The sequence below is a fragment of the Antrostomus carolinensis genome, unplaced genomic scaffold (genome assembly GCF_000700745.2).
Source record: "Antrostomus carolinensis isolate BGI_N321 unplaced genomic scaffold, ASM70074v2 scaffold20206, whole genome shotgun sequence".
Taxonomy (NCBI): domain Eukaryota; kingdom Metazoa; phylum Chordata; class Aves; order Caprimulgiformes; family Caprimulgidae; genus Antrostomus; species Antrostomus carolinensis.
In genome coordinates this window covers 34518-48809 of record NW_010321420.1, presented here as the reverse complement: position 1 = coordinate 48809, position 14292 = coordinate 34518, and the positions used below count along the sequence as shown (strand labels likewise).

The following is a 14292-nucleotide window of genomic DNA, read 5'->3' as shown; positions in this document are numbered from 1 at the left end:
CCCCCGCAGCACCCCCCAGGCCGCAGGTAGCGCCGTTCCCCGCAGAACCGATCCGCGGTGCCCCGCTGCCGTCCGTTCTCACGGCTCTCACCTGCTCCGACTCCTCGTCGCTGATATTGGTTCTGCCCAGCATGGTGGCCTTGACAGTGGAGAGGATTTTCAGTTGTGTGCTGATGGTGGGGATCCGCTCGCAGACCTGAGGAAGGGGGACAGCACAGACACGTTGTGAACGGAGCCAGTACACTGATTTCGGTTCAGTGTTAGGTAAGGAATGACCACAGAGGAGACCTTACACCTTCGAGACTTTCTGACAAATATTGGTAGGACACTTAAATCTTACAATTTTACGTGCTTTGGGAATTTTGGGGATGGAGACAACATTTTTTTCTTTTCCTCCAGATAGGAGGAGGCCACATCTGGAATATTGTGTCCAGTTCTGGGCCCCACAGTTCAGGAAGGACAGGGAACTGCTTGAGAGAGTCCAACACAGAGCCACCAAGATGATCAAGGGAGTGGAGCATCTCCCTGCTGAGGAAAGGCTGAGGGAGCTGGGGCTCTTAAGCTTGGAGAAGAGGAGACTGAGGGTGACCTCATTAATGTTTATAAATATGTAAAGGGCGAATATCAGGAGGATGGAGCCAGGCTCTTCTCAGTGATGCCCAATGGTAGGACAAGGGGCAATGGGTGGGAGCTGGCACACAGGAGGTTCCACTTAAATTTCAGAAGGAACTTCTTTACGGTGAGGGTGACAGAGCACTGGAACAGGCTGCCCAGGGAGGTTGTGGAGTCTCCTTCTCTGGAGACATTCAAGACCCGCCTGGACGCCTTCCTGTGTGATCTCATTTAGGTTCCTGCTCCAGCAGGGGGATTGGACTGGATGATCTTTTGAGGTCCCTTCCAATCCCCAACATTCTGTGATTCTGTGATTCCTCAAGGGCCTGCTTGGCTAGGAATGGGATGATGTATATTTGGCTGAGACTGAAAAACTAAGGAGTGTTATATTTTGGCTTCTGTTCTTTAATATAAAGGAACAAGTAGATGAAATACCAAGCGACACAGGCTTAGGGCAGATCAGTGTTCATAGCACAGTATTTTTCAAAACCTCTTTGGCCACTGGCATCTCCACTCACCTGGAAACAAATCCTGATTTAACAGAATATGTATTGCCACGGGATCTAAAAACAGACATAGAACTTGACAAAACTTTACAAGGCAAGGCAAGATACACATGATTTCCTGCCACAACTCCCACGCTCACTCACGCTAATTGAGGAACAGAGAAAAGGAAGTTTAAAAAAAAAAAAAAAAAAAAAAAAAAAAAAAAAGGTATGTGAGGCATTTTCAGGTTAACTCATTACCTGCAAGAGGTTTGTTCTAATGCGCTTGTCAGTGCACTGCTTTGCCACTTCTTTGGCTAATCGAGTGACTTCATCTGATGCCTTGGCAATATCCTTTGCACACTGAATAAGGGCACGCTTATTTCCACTACCTCCTCTCACCAGGCGCGACATCTCTGCCATGAGCAGCGCCATTCGTTTAGCAGCAGCAATGATGTCATTACCCTGAAGAGAACAACGGGAGTTAGTGTTCATGCCAGGACAGAAGCTACACAAAAGTCACAACCGAATGGCAGTCTACATTTTGGTAGCAACCCTTTCAAGAAGTTAAGGATGGAAGAACCATTTGTGAACACAGAAGAGGTTTCTTCAAGGAACAGGGAAGGTCTGTGCTAATTATACGTGTCTGACATTTTTCTTCCTAACACTGAGGAAAAAAGTTCACTTCAAAACTGGAAAAGAACTGGTAAAGAAATGTGTTAGTTTGTCCATGGAATGAGAGTTACTGCTCTGCTGACTAGGTTTTAAGATAAAGCACGTTATTAGCATTCGAAATTCCAGATTTCCCAAAAAAGACTTTTTTAAATTAAAAAAGTGTGCTAAATAGCTTGTAAACCAAATAGCACTAATTAAGTTAAATAGTGTAGTCGTAACAGTTGAGCATAGAATTTTCAGTAGCATCTGAAACTGAAGTTGTTAGAGCATCAGCTACGTTGCTATAATGCAAAAGGATAAATGAAAGAGATGTTGTAACATACAAAATGTTTGTCAGAGGTAATGTGGAAATGAGATGCAACTATTACTTTGTTTTTTTCTTAAGTTATTCCTTGAAAATAAATCTGCCTTTTTGACAAAATCTCCCCCTTTAAAATAAAGCTTCCAGGAGAGAACAACATGATAGTTCAAAAGATAATCTAGTGATTTATTGCATTCAAATCCAGATTTCTTGTACATTAAAATCACAGTCACAGAAATACTTTCAGAAATATTCAAAACGTGAGTTAAGTATGACCAAGGCAAAACCATTTTTTACACACTGTTCCAGAGAGAAACCTAGTGCAAGAAAAAGCAGACCAGGATGATCAATTGTTAGTAGTCTGTTAGTATATTTAGATTTACCTTTGCAGAAAGTTGTTAGACAAACCTGAACTACTGGGGTGCCATGAAGCATTCCTATTGTGTGGATGAAATATTAGCAGAGTGATTAGCAGAGTGCGTTTCTTTCCTCTGTATAATTCCACAATTAATGATGGATGAAGTTCACAGCAAAGAGAACACCGTGAGAACCCAACTTAGCAAATGTATTCTCTCTCCCTGTGCACATACTTCCATGATTCACTACTAGCAAATTCAAGAAGATATCCCAGATATTTTGCAGATACAGGTGAACAAAAAGCTGACTTATTTGTTACCATGACCTAATAGTTAAACAGTTTGCTAATATTACAGTTAGGATGCAAATGACATAACACAAAGCTTTTCCATGTTTTCACGTAGAAGGATCAAGAAATTAGGACCAGTGTCATTTACGAAGCCCTCTAACAAGTTATCCCAGCATCAGAATCTGAAAAGGACAAGAACATTTTTAAAGCCCTTTTTATTAAAATAGTTTTGTATATCTACCTATGTAAATATATACACATACACATACATATACACACCCCCCTAACCTTTGTTTGTTATGGGACACCAACCTTATTTTTTGCAGCATGCTATAAAAAGTGACCAGTCTTGCAAACATGTGTGCTTAGACAGAAGAGGCAGGCTACTTGTGAATGTCTGAACCTCATGTTAGATTTCCACTAGTTTCACAGACACGCGATCTCAGTTCAGCAGATAACAGCATTCAGAGCAGCTTCTTCATAAAAGAATTCGCTCAAGACCAGCATTTGCAACACAGCCAAGTGCAAGCCAGCAGTCACTCCTCTTCGATAAACACTGCCATACAAAGCCATTCCTTGTTGGAAGGTATTTTAATTGATGGCATCAATGGAGGCAAAGCACAATAGACACGTTAAATGACTTCTTGAATGCTGTATACTCTGCTGTATCTGGAAGTCATTAAGAAACCATTAACCATGGCTTCCCAGGTAGCCCACATGAATGGATAAAAGAATGGGGGGGGGGGGGGGGGGGAAGACAACCCCTATTTCAATTTTAAAACTGCCAGAACAAAGAAGAACAGGCTGATGCAAAGGGAGAGGAAGCTTTGCATATTAATAAGTGACCCAAATCAAGCTTCAGTCCATCACTGACAAACAGATCTAGCAAACTTGTGAAGCCACTCTCAGTCCTTAAGATGAAGTGCAGACACACTTATTCATTCAGAATGGCCGGGCCCAGCAGGGATCAAGAGTGATGCAAATGTGTCAGCGTTCCAAATGGCTGGATGCACACAGATCAGTCCCGGGGAGACTCAGGAGTACCTTACTAGACCACTTGGTTGCTTCTCGATGTAGAGACTGAGCAGCAGCCAGAATGGGCTGGTTAACGGGCTGATTGGTTGGCATTAACAGCAGCTCAGGCTCGTAATCATCTTCAATGTCAGAGGGGAGAGTGAATTCAACATCTGCATCATCCTCCTCATCTATATCTACACCAGCCTCAGCCGCTTCATTAATCACAGTCACATCAGGCTTTGCAGGTGGCAGCAAGGGTGGAGAAACAGGGGACAGTTAGTACAAGAAGCAGAATTTGGTAGAAGAGCATGAACTGAGCTGTTTTAGTGACCAAAACATCCTCTTGGACTCTCCAGGTCTAACAGGGTAGCTCTAGGATCAGGTCAGAGGGGAAGGAATACAAGATTAGCAGAGAGAAACAAATGTTTTGCCTGTGAACCAAAGTTACCAAAAATATTAAGGAGTTACAATTCAAAGAAGCAGCAACATTTTCCATCTGAGCATACAGCTTCTACAGACAGAGGCAGACTTGCAGAACAACATTTTTCTGGCAAAACATTGGTGAAATGAATGGATTTTCTGTTTCAGTGAAAGACATTCTGACTGCATAGAAGCAGGCACAGCAGCTGATGGATGACTGGTATTTATGCAGATAGAAAGCTTTGTATGGAAGCCCATTTACATATATGTAATAAGAAAAGATGGAAGCGGGATCACAGAAAAACCACTGACACTTCTTGCTGTAGAGTTAAAAAAGGTGGGACAGGAAACACTGTAGAAGTGTGTATTGAAGTACCACAGATAACATGAAAAAGAACAAAAACGGGTTATGAAAAGAGGAGGTGATACTGAATGTTATGAATACTGTGAATATTACAGTTCTTAAAAAGACTGAAACAGAATTAGTAGAATAAGAGGATTATGAAGCATATGATAGTGTTTTGCCACAATTGTTGTATCCATTACCTTCAAGAAAAAAAAAAGAAAGGATTCAAGCAAATATAGCAAATACAGTGTTAGGGTAGATCACAAGGAAGATGTAAGTGGTATAACAATAAAGGCATTTATAATACAGCAGCATTTAAATTCAAAAATATTCTACAAGTTTACTAACTGTATTTCTTTGACTAAAGCAAAGCGTGATAAAAGTCAAACTACCCTTACCAAAAACTATTAATTTTCAACTGTGTTTTGCTTAAGATACAGCCTTTTATAGAAAAAACCATCTACACTACTGAAAACATACAGAAGTTTTGGAAGTTGTAACTCTTACATACTGCAAAATCAACTTATCTTCAAAGACAACTTCGATTTAAGTCTTAATCTAATGAAAAGTTTCCAAATATCCCTCATTCTCTGATTTACCCAAGTGAGGCGGAAAGGCAGGGAAAGCTAAAGCAATAGACAGCGTTCAGTCTGTGCTTCATGAGAAAAATGAATCCACTCAGTGAAGAGAAGTTTTTGTAAAGAAGGACTAAAACCAAACTGACTTTAAATCTTACAGATATGAAGAATGTTACCAAAGTTTTTCTAAGCCTAAGTACTTGTTCACCCCCCCCATAAATTTAACAAATGGTGAAATACCAGTAATGTAATGGGACAAAAAAGCAGAAGACAGTTGACACACAGTCTATTGTGATTTAGTATGAGCAAGACCTTGTATTTCTGTCTTTCCAGGTCTAACTCATATTCTTCAATAGCACTGTCCATCAATTCCTCTTCCACCCAATATGTGGCTACAGAGACTACAAGAATGTTTTTAAAACTTCTTCCCCCCAAGACATACTGTCAGAATAACTGTACTCTTATTGCTAAAATGGGAATGCTAAAAAAGAATTAGAAGATTAAATGCTAGGCTAACTTACTGGTTTGTTGGCCTAAAATTAAAGAAACAGCAATTAAAATAGTGGTTTATAATCTAAAGACACTAAGGTTAGAGCTCTCTCATAATTAGCAAGGATTTTTAAGGTCTGCTGCTTAGCTTTGATAAAGTGAGTATTTTATCAGTTGCACTATTTAATTTAGAATGTATATAGTAAAAGCATTTTATTACCTACTGTGTATTGTTAAGTTACTCATTTTGGAATTCAAACATCAAAACACTTTTAGGAAGCTGAAATCAAAGCTACTGGCCTCAAAATTACCTTCTGAGTTTATTAATACATTCCAGTACAGTCCCTTTAGTAATATAAATATTTATTTGGTATATCCAGAAGTATGGGGAAAATAGAGCTTTTCATTTTATGGAAGAGACACTCAAACAGATTTGCAGGGCTTCTTTTGTATCTTATCTGTACTTTCAAAAAAGATGTTCCTTAAGCACAAAGTACTGAAGTTGATTCTATAAGCTATTCAAATTTACCTTCTCATTTACCATCTAATTTGGTGGAGAAAAAAAAGCAGAGATTTTAAAAGACAAATTCTGACCTTTAATTTATACCTGCAGAAGCCTAAATCTCAGAAGTTCTTACTCAGTTGCTGCCAGAGAAAAATGTAGCTCTTTGAGGAAAAAAGAGGGGAAAGCAAAGAAGTTATATTAGCATTTGTAAGACTGACGAGTTCATACTGTTTTGTCACAGCACTGAAATGGTACAGAAATTATGGATTTTGGCCTTGATAGTGAGCATGACTCAACTACAAAAGAGAACTGAGACCAGGTCATCTATATATGCTCACTTCTCCAATCATAAATGCACCAGATTAACTGCAAAGTAACATGCAGCTCCTTCCAGAATTAAGATAAACCAGCTCATGGTACCTGCAGCTGGCATCTGCAACATCCATACAGACTTTTCAAAGTCACTTAGACTAGCAATCAGCTTGTCAGCCTAGAAAGGCATAGTATTAGTGGCTTTCTAGGCAATACTAGCATCAAGGATCACAAACAGCTCAGCATACAAAGCATATTTCTGTTCACAGAGATAATGCTGTTAATAAAGCATTCTAGTAATTCTGAGTATTAGAACAGTTGACCCTAGTTCAGCATGAGCTTGAAAGGGTTTCTAATTCCTCCTGCAGCTATGTTTTCACTAGTTGGTTGTCACTGAGACAACTGACTTTGGACTGAACACACTAATCCTAAAAAAAAAAATATATATACATATATATATATAGACAGATAGATAGATAGATAGATTCCTTTTAGCACAAGACATGTGTTAACAACTTCTTACCTTGCTAGACCATTTCCGGGCTTCATCATGCAACTGCCTAGCAGCCATCATCATGGGCTGATTAATAGCTTCTCCTGCTTTCTGCTCTGGGAACTCTTCATCCTTTTCTTCAGGTGGTGGTGGTCTGGGCGGGGGAACCTCACCTTCTGGAAGTGGTGGTTTTGGAGGAGCAAGCTCATCAGTCAGCTTAGAAAGGCAAAAATCTTAATCAGTGCAACAAAATAGTACACAGATTGAGTAAAGGACAGTGTCACGGCAAGACATGAGTGCAGGAGCTCAGGCCTTTTTCTAGTTTTTCAAGTTCACTCTGTTAAAGGAAATACCATGTTTTAATCTCTGCTTTTGAGAGCTGGATTGGTATTTTTTTAGACTTAAGGCTACTTGTATGCATGGCTGTCCAGACAATGTATTTTATTTCTAAGGAATAAAAATATACTTAATTAATTTCAGTATGAAATCCACATGCTGTCAGTGACAACTGCGTATTGTATTTCAAACCATGCTGCACTTACATGAAGGTGCTCAAGGTCAGGAGGAGGAGGGGGAAAATCTGGTTCCTGAGGCTGGAAGGCTTCTCTGACTTTGGCCACAGCTCCCAGAATTCTGTATCCAGAATCCAAGAAACTCTTCTGCAAACCTGAACAAAAATCCCAGTACCAGTTTAATAGCATTCTGTAGTACAACACTACTCCAAAACCTCTCCATTCTGCCAAGTACACTTATATCTGTGAAAAGAAAGTGTTTAGAAACGACATTGTTTGCAGTGGATTTACATGTTTGAAATGTTAGTGTCATATGCAGCATGCATAAAATAAAACCTAGGCTGAGTAATAGTCACTCTCAATAGCCAAAGTAATTCCCAAAACATCTTTTAGAATAAAAGAAATTATGTAATATTTTCTTATATAAAATAGTACTACTGATAACTAGTAACAAATACTTCTAATAAAGATTATGAAATCACATAACTAAAATGCTGAATCATTTTCCCTCGAATATGCCAAAGGTGTTTGATAGCATTTTAAAAGAGCAGGATTCAGTTAGTGGTGTGACCTTGATTTCACCATTTTGGGATATAAGTGTACATAAAATTTTTATAAAAGGGGAAAGAAACACAGATGTACAAGACAAAATGAGCACTACTTCACATCATCTTCATTTGAAAGATGATGTGAGCGCTACTTCACAATCATTTGAAATGAGCTGACTGAACCCTTACCAGGATCAGAAATGTTTCCTGCCACAGCTTTAGCATCCATTACCATTGGTGATATAGTTTTGCTCAGCTCATCAGAGGCTGCTTTAACAGCCTCCCGGAATTTAGGGTCTTCTGAATTTTCAACCTCCCGTTTTGCTACCAGTAGGATGCGGTTTGCTCGTCGAGCAATGCTGGTGGCACCAGCTACCAGCATCTGAGGTTGAATGTTGGCCATTGCAACTTTACATTTATCAAGATCTTTCTTAATAGCCTCTTCTGATGCATCCAACAGAGATTTAGTATCAATGGCTTCATCCACCAACCCTAGAATAAAAGTTAAACACGTTAATATTCTATTATTATCTGTGGAAAGGGGTAAGTCTTTCCAAACTAGGGGGTGGGGAGGGGCAGAAGGGGGCATGGAAGTCAGACCAAACGTATTACTGCAGTTTTAATTCTGATTGACAGCAACCGTGGTAAAGCTTATCCCCGCTAATGATACCCAAGCTCTTACTCATCTACTGTGGAATGCTGCTTGAGTCAAGAACTGGCTTACACAGTATATGCAGCAGAGACTCCTTCTTCTCAACAAATGTCTTTAAGCATATTCAGTAGTTTCTGTACCTCTCCCATTCATTCAAAAGGAAATATCCCTCTGGCTGTGCTTTTACTTAAGGGTGATACATAGTGACAAGGCGGTAAGATTTAAAACACCCACAATTATGGGGATGGAGGAGGTAGCATATAGTCAGAAGATTAGCAAACCAGTGCAAAGGATCTGCATTTTGAAAGGACTGAAACATTTAAGTGTCTCAGCAAGACTCAGTAGATCAGTAGCTTTGTTTTATACACCGCTTTCATCAAGCTGTTGCATCATTTTGAACACGTTCTCTTACTGCCACTTAATTATCTGTCCTCATTCAACATGGCAAGATTATGCAGAAAAAACCCTCAAGTTGCTACAGTGATATACTGCTAGAATAGCAATCACAATAAAAATTAACAGTATTCTGGTTTTCCCACAAAAGAACTAAAGTCAAATTTGCTCCCCTGCACCTCAAAATTAACATATATGAAACAATATATACATATTTCTGGAGTTAGAGAGCACATTCCCACTTCTCAATTTGTTTTTAATCAGTCATTACTCTTATGCATGTTTCATCAACGCAAACTAGTCACAAGTATAATTTTCAACAAAAATTCCTACTTTACCTGTCATTTTTTCTACATTATCAATCCATTGGTTTTTCATGGTCTCAAAATGTTCATAAGCAGCTTGATTTCCAGGATTTCTCAGAAGGATACGAGCAGCTGATACCACCTGCCAATAAAAAAAAAAAAAATTATTATGGAAGTATCCGTATATAATGACATCACACATTCTTGAGAATACACTCGCTTTTTCGGGACTGGATTTGTAGCTCCTCATTTGGAATACTAGCTCATTAATTCTAGTTCAACATCTAGCTGCTTGAAGATTTACAATGCTTCTGGAATTTGTTGACACATACTTTTTTCTGGAATTTCAATTACATGCTAATATATCTTAAAAACACTTATATAAAAGCACTAAAGTACAACACTTATTACACTACCAAAATTTTAGATGGAAGTTTAATTTGAAAAAAAAAAAATAATCATTACAGAACATTTTTTCCACTTACATATTTTACTAAGCCTCAGAGTAATTTTGTTTCAAGGATAGGTCACTAACACTTTTGTCCAAAAGTTGAGGAGTAAGACATGCCATTTAATCAGTTTGTTCTATTCGGTATCATATACACAAATATTTGCCATTCCCCTTTTAAGAGTATCAGCCTTCCTTGCTGGTATTAACATTTTTCTCTGAGCGCAGAAGTTGTCCCCAGCCCTTTTACTAGCCCTTCGAGACTAAGGAAGCAAACCTGTGGGGTAAGTTCCCTTGCTGATTTCACTGTTGCCTGAATGCCCTCCACAGTAGTTTTATTCGCAGTTCCAACTGCAGCTGCTTTTTCTGCTGTAGCTCCCAGTCTAGCAGCATGATTTTCAAAGTTTGCTGCTCTTTCATCAAACACCTAGTTGTCATAAGAGAAAAAAACATTAAACAAGCCTAACTTCCCTAACAGAATACACAATTTCTTCAAAGTATCAAATATCTGATACACCTTCATAACATCCAGACTTAATTTGTCTCCTGAGAGGATGCAAGAGGACACAAAAGCCATTTTATCTTTTTAATCTTTACATTACTGGACTTTCTTATTTATTAACTCATTTGGGAAACAAAGGATACCATCACACTTCATAGCTTTGAGGTATTTAAGGACGCTAATTCCTGACGACTACTGCTGCAAATACTTTTGAACAGTGTTAAAACTATTTTAGCCCATAGAGATTAATCTTCAAACCTATAATCCAAAAGTAACTATATTTGGAAGATAAATATGGGGTTTTACCCTAAAAATTGAAGCTTCATATTGGAAAAAAATTCCCTCTTTCTACAGTCCTTAATTATTTAAGGCACAGAATACTTTGACAAAAAGCTATCCTATCATAAACCTAAATTCCCCAAGGCCTTAGGAATCATTTTGATCATGTTCAGATCAACTAGCCAAACAGAGTTTCAGATACTTCATAGGCAGCCAGTAGCCAGTACAGGAAACATGACCCAGCAAGAGAACAGGTTAAATCTCTTGATCAGTCTTGGCATGAATTTAACTGTTTTAATCAGCTTCTATAATGTTGAGATATACAGTCCACTAACTAGTGTGTCAGTGATTTTTGCACAAGGATTTTTAGCATGCTAAAGGCAACGTGGTACAAACATCAGAGGGAGAAAGCTTTGTCGTTTATTGAAGTCAGGGACAATACAGTTTCCAGGGATATACAGCACAATTCACAATCTCCAAGAGTCCAGAGAGATTTGCCGTCAGAATGAATAAGCATGTATCACAAGCTTGAGAAAGAAATACCAATTCATTTCTCAAAATACCAATTTGGGTAGAATTAAACAATAACTGAAGCTTCACATGGGAAAAAGACCACGTGGGTATACTTGCCTCATCTCTATTGGGAGCATCAGAAGGAGCAGTGGCTGCTACTGCTAATAATTTAATAGGAGTTGTGGTGTCACTAAAAACATCAGAAACCTCCTGGGTCATTGCCTCTTGCATCCGTGTTTTAAGATCCTTAAAAAAAAAAGGAAAATTATTAATATCTGATATAGGAATAATTAAGTTTGTAGGAATTCAAATCTCATAAAACTTCTTCTTGAAGAAAGAGAAAAAAGCCCAGATAAAATTATCATAAAAGCATAGTCAACTAATCCCTTTTTAAGTAATCTGAAATACAAGAAGCTTACATACCCACTCCTTGAAGCAGCATCAAAAGTTATGAACAGCACAATTTGAGACCCTGCTCCACAAATTTGCAGTGCGAGTATACTATTTTCTTTTAAAATGAGACTTTGATTTTACTTCTAAGTTGTTCATCTGGAATTAATCCCTATAGTATGATATCAAGCCCTTTGGAGAAAGTTTTCTCTAAGTATCTAAGCTAAAACAATGGTTTTTTTGCTGCAGTTCTGTTTTTATTGATGCCTCCCACACACAAGCTCCTTATCAGAGGAGTGCAAATCCTTCAGTGTACCATGTATTTCACCGCGCAAGAGCAGATTTTTACCTTCAGCGAGTCCTGTAGCTGAGCAGCAATTGCCCTGGCCTGAGGAGATTCTCCCTCCCCTCTTGCTGCGAGGTCAGCTAGCTGAGCAGCCAGTTGGTCTACACGGTCACATTTGGCAAGCAGGTCTTGACGATAAGGTCCCATCATGACATTGGCTAAACGACGACCTTCTGCAACCAGACCTCGAATTGCTGCCTGGCCTACAGTGGAAGAAGGCACGTTGCATTAACATACAGTTGAACAAAAAACTGAAAGCACAAATCAGATGAACCATGAAGTAAGCGACACTTCAGAATTCTTCGGTTTTTAAGAACACCGTTCTAGGTAGGGAAAAGGATCTTCTGCAATTTTTCATTGAGTAACTGCAGTTCAAGACCACAGAGGAATTCAACTCTCACCAGTTTAACTTTTCTTATTACAGCAACACTGGCTAGAGATGCACCTTTTTAACTAGGGTGGTCTGACAGAAGTTAGCCATTACAGCTGTCACTATTCCTACCTAACTAATCTGTTGATTCCAATAGAAAGCACTTGCAAATTCCAGCTACTGCAGTTCATCTCCACATCATTACAAGTCATTAGGAGATGAGCAGGAAGAGGGGAGAAAAGCCAAGTAGAAAACATAAATGAAAAAACAGCACACACACTCCCAGGATTCCAGAAATCATGGGTAAGAAACGTCAAGTGTCCAGGATGCGGGGGGAGGGGAACACCGTATAAAACCTCCACAGTGCATGGAAAGTTTCTCTGTTAAAAAAACTATTTTTAGCATGGGTGATTTCATTCATTCATTATCGAAGCTTCCTGTTCTTTCACAAGAATATACTCCTCCTTTTAATAATACAATAGTAGTATTCTTTTAAAAGAAGTCAATGTATATTAGTTCCTTTAAAGACCTACTGAAGAGTCAATTTAAGCCAATGCTAATACACAAGTACTCTAAGTTGATGATCAAGTTCAAAATTACTTAGAAAGACATTGTCACAGGACCTGACTATCCAAGAATCATTTGGCACTGCCATCATAATTTTAGAAAGCTTATTAGCGTAGCTAAGTTTGGTGCTGTTGCAATGTCCCAAGATATTTTTTAATTGTTGTTTTGCATAAGTCAAGTGCAGCCAAGCAAGTACACTTCACACACCAGTATTTCAATACATCTTGCCTAGTTTGTATCTGCCAATTACAATTAGTTTAGCCATCATTTAGCTAGGATAATTCATAGTATGACTGCACGTAAATATTTGTAGTAGCTAACACTACTGAACTGGCTTATGTGTTTATAAAACAAAATACACATTCTGCCTCATTACTTCAAAATTCAGTTTGTGTTGAAGCACTACCCCGGGACAACTGCAAACACACAGAGTTACTTGTGACATGGTCGTTACTCCTTCAGAGAACACTGAAGTATTTTCACATTATCACAGGACTGAAAATATCAGGCCAAATTCTACCAGAAGTGCTATCCAGACTGAAGAGAGCACATATCCAGTTTACATTCTTAATTTAACTTTCCTATAGGTACCCTTAATTCAAGGATCTCTCACTGGTTATTCAAGTTAACTTTAGAGAAAGGAAAAGGTATGAGAAAGAGGTATTAAAGGTTTGCAGTTTTACTACTTCTTATAAGGCATGTTTCCACTCATCGTTACCAATTACACTGCTCAGACTTCACTGCTATGGAAAAAACTATTGAATCCAGTTTTCAAGCTTCATCCACCTACTTGCAACAGCATCAGAAGCTAAACAAGTAATTTCAGAAATAGTTTACAATAAGCTTTCAGTAGAGCAACTCCTGAACCATAATTATATGCTCGCTGATAGTACGCTTGGATTCTCAGATCACCTTTCTCTTTGATTAAGTAGCATTCTCCTCAAATAACCCAGAAACTGTACAAGAAATTATATTTTAGGTCAGGTTTATGAATGTTTTTCTCCTCTCTGAAGGACTTACTTACTCAATTTGCTGCAGTAGGTATAAATTCAAATTCGAGATACAGTAATTGCATTATAATAAAAGCAAGGAGAGGTCTAAAGTTTGTCTGTTCTACAGCACACATTGTCCTATTCCTTGCCAAAGTTGTTCTTTACAGAAGATAAAGAGAATCATAGGCCAGCTTAATTAAATAGTATTGCAGCCAGGACTTGGCTATAAACCTCCAGCCACAAACTGCAGATCTCCACATCAGTGAAGAGATCCCACACATCCTCAGCATCTCAGGAGCAGTAGTTTCAGTCATAAAAATTACTAACAAGTTTAACCATAAAACTGTGGAGGGAAGAGCACACGGAAACACTTACCTACTCCCCGATCAGCAACTGTAGGATTGTCTATCCACCTCTGAGCTTGCTCAATCTTGCCCTCCAAATGGACAGCTGCTTTAACTGGCCTAGTATTTGCTACAGCCCTGTTTGTTTTGGACTGTAAATTCTGAAGTGATGTAGCTATTTGCTTAGCCAACGCACGGGCCTCAGGAGAGTCACCTTTCCCACTAAGGATTAAAAAAAAAAAAGTACAGTCA

At 38.7% G+C, this 14292-nt stretch overlaps 1 protein-coding gene across 1 annotated transcript in view; it reads right to left on the bottom strand.

The window, feature by feature from the left end:
- Nucleotides 1–91: 91 nt before the first annotated feature.
- VCL (vinculin) overlaps nucleotides 92–14292 on the bottom strand; it is a gene marked incomplete at its 3' end in the record, with an annotated part of 38702 nt that continues 24501 nt past the window's right edge. Inside the window, exons 11-20 of the mRNA XM_010169932.1 lie at nucleotides 14072–14262; nucleotides 11771–11970; nucleotides 11149–11277; nucleotides 10015–10164; nucleotides 9323–9431; nucleotides 8129–8431; nucleotides 7422–7546; nucleotides 6910–7095; nucleotides 1359–1562; nucleotides 92–196 (exon numbers count right to left, since the gene is read on the bottom strand). Coding sequence (XP_010168234.1) covers nucleotides 92–196; nucleotides 1359–1562; nucleotides 6910–7095; nucleotides 7422–7546; nucleotides 8129–8431; nucleotides 9323–9431; nucleotides 10015–10164; nucleotides 11149–11277; nucleotides 11771–11970; nucleotides 14072–14262 — 1702 coding nt within the window. The remainder of the gene's footprint in view (nucleotides 197–1358; nucleotides 1563–6909; nucleotides 7096–7421; nucleotides 7547–8128; nucleotides 8432–9322; nucleotides 9432–10014; nucleotides 10165–11148; nucleotides 11278–11770; nucleotides 11971–14071; nucleotides 14263–14292) is intronic.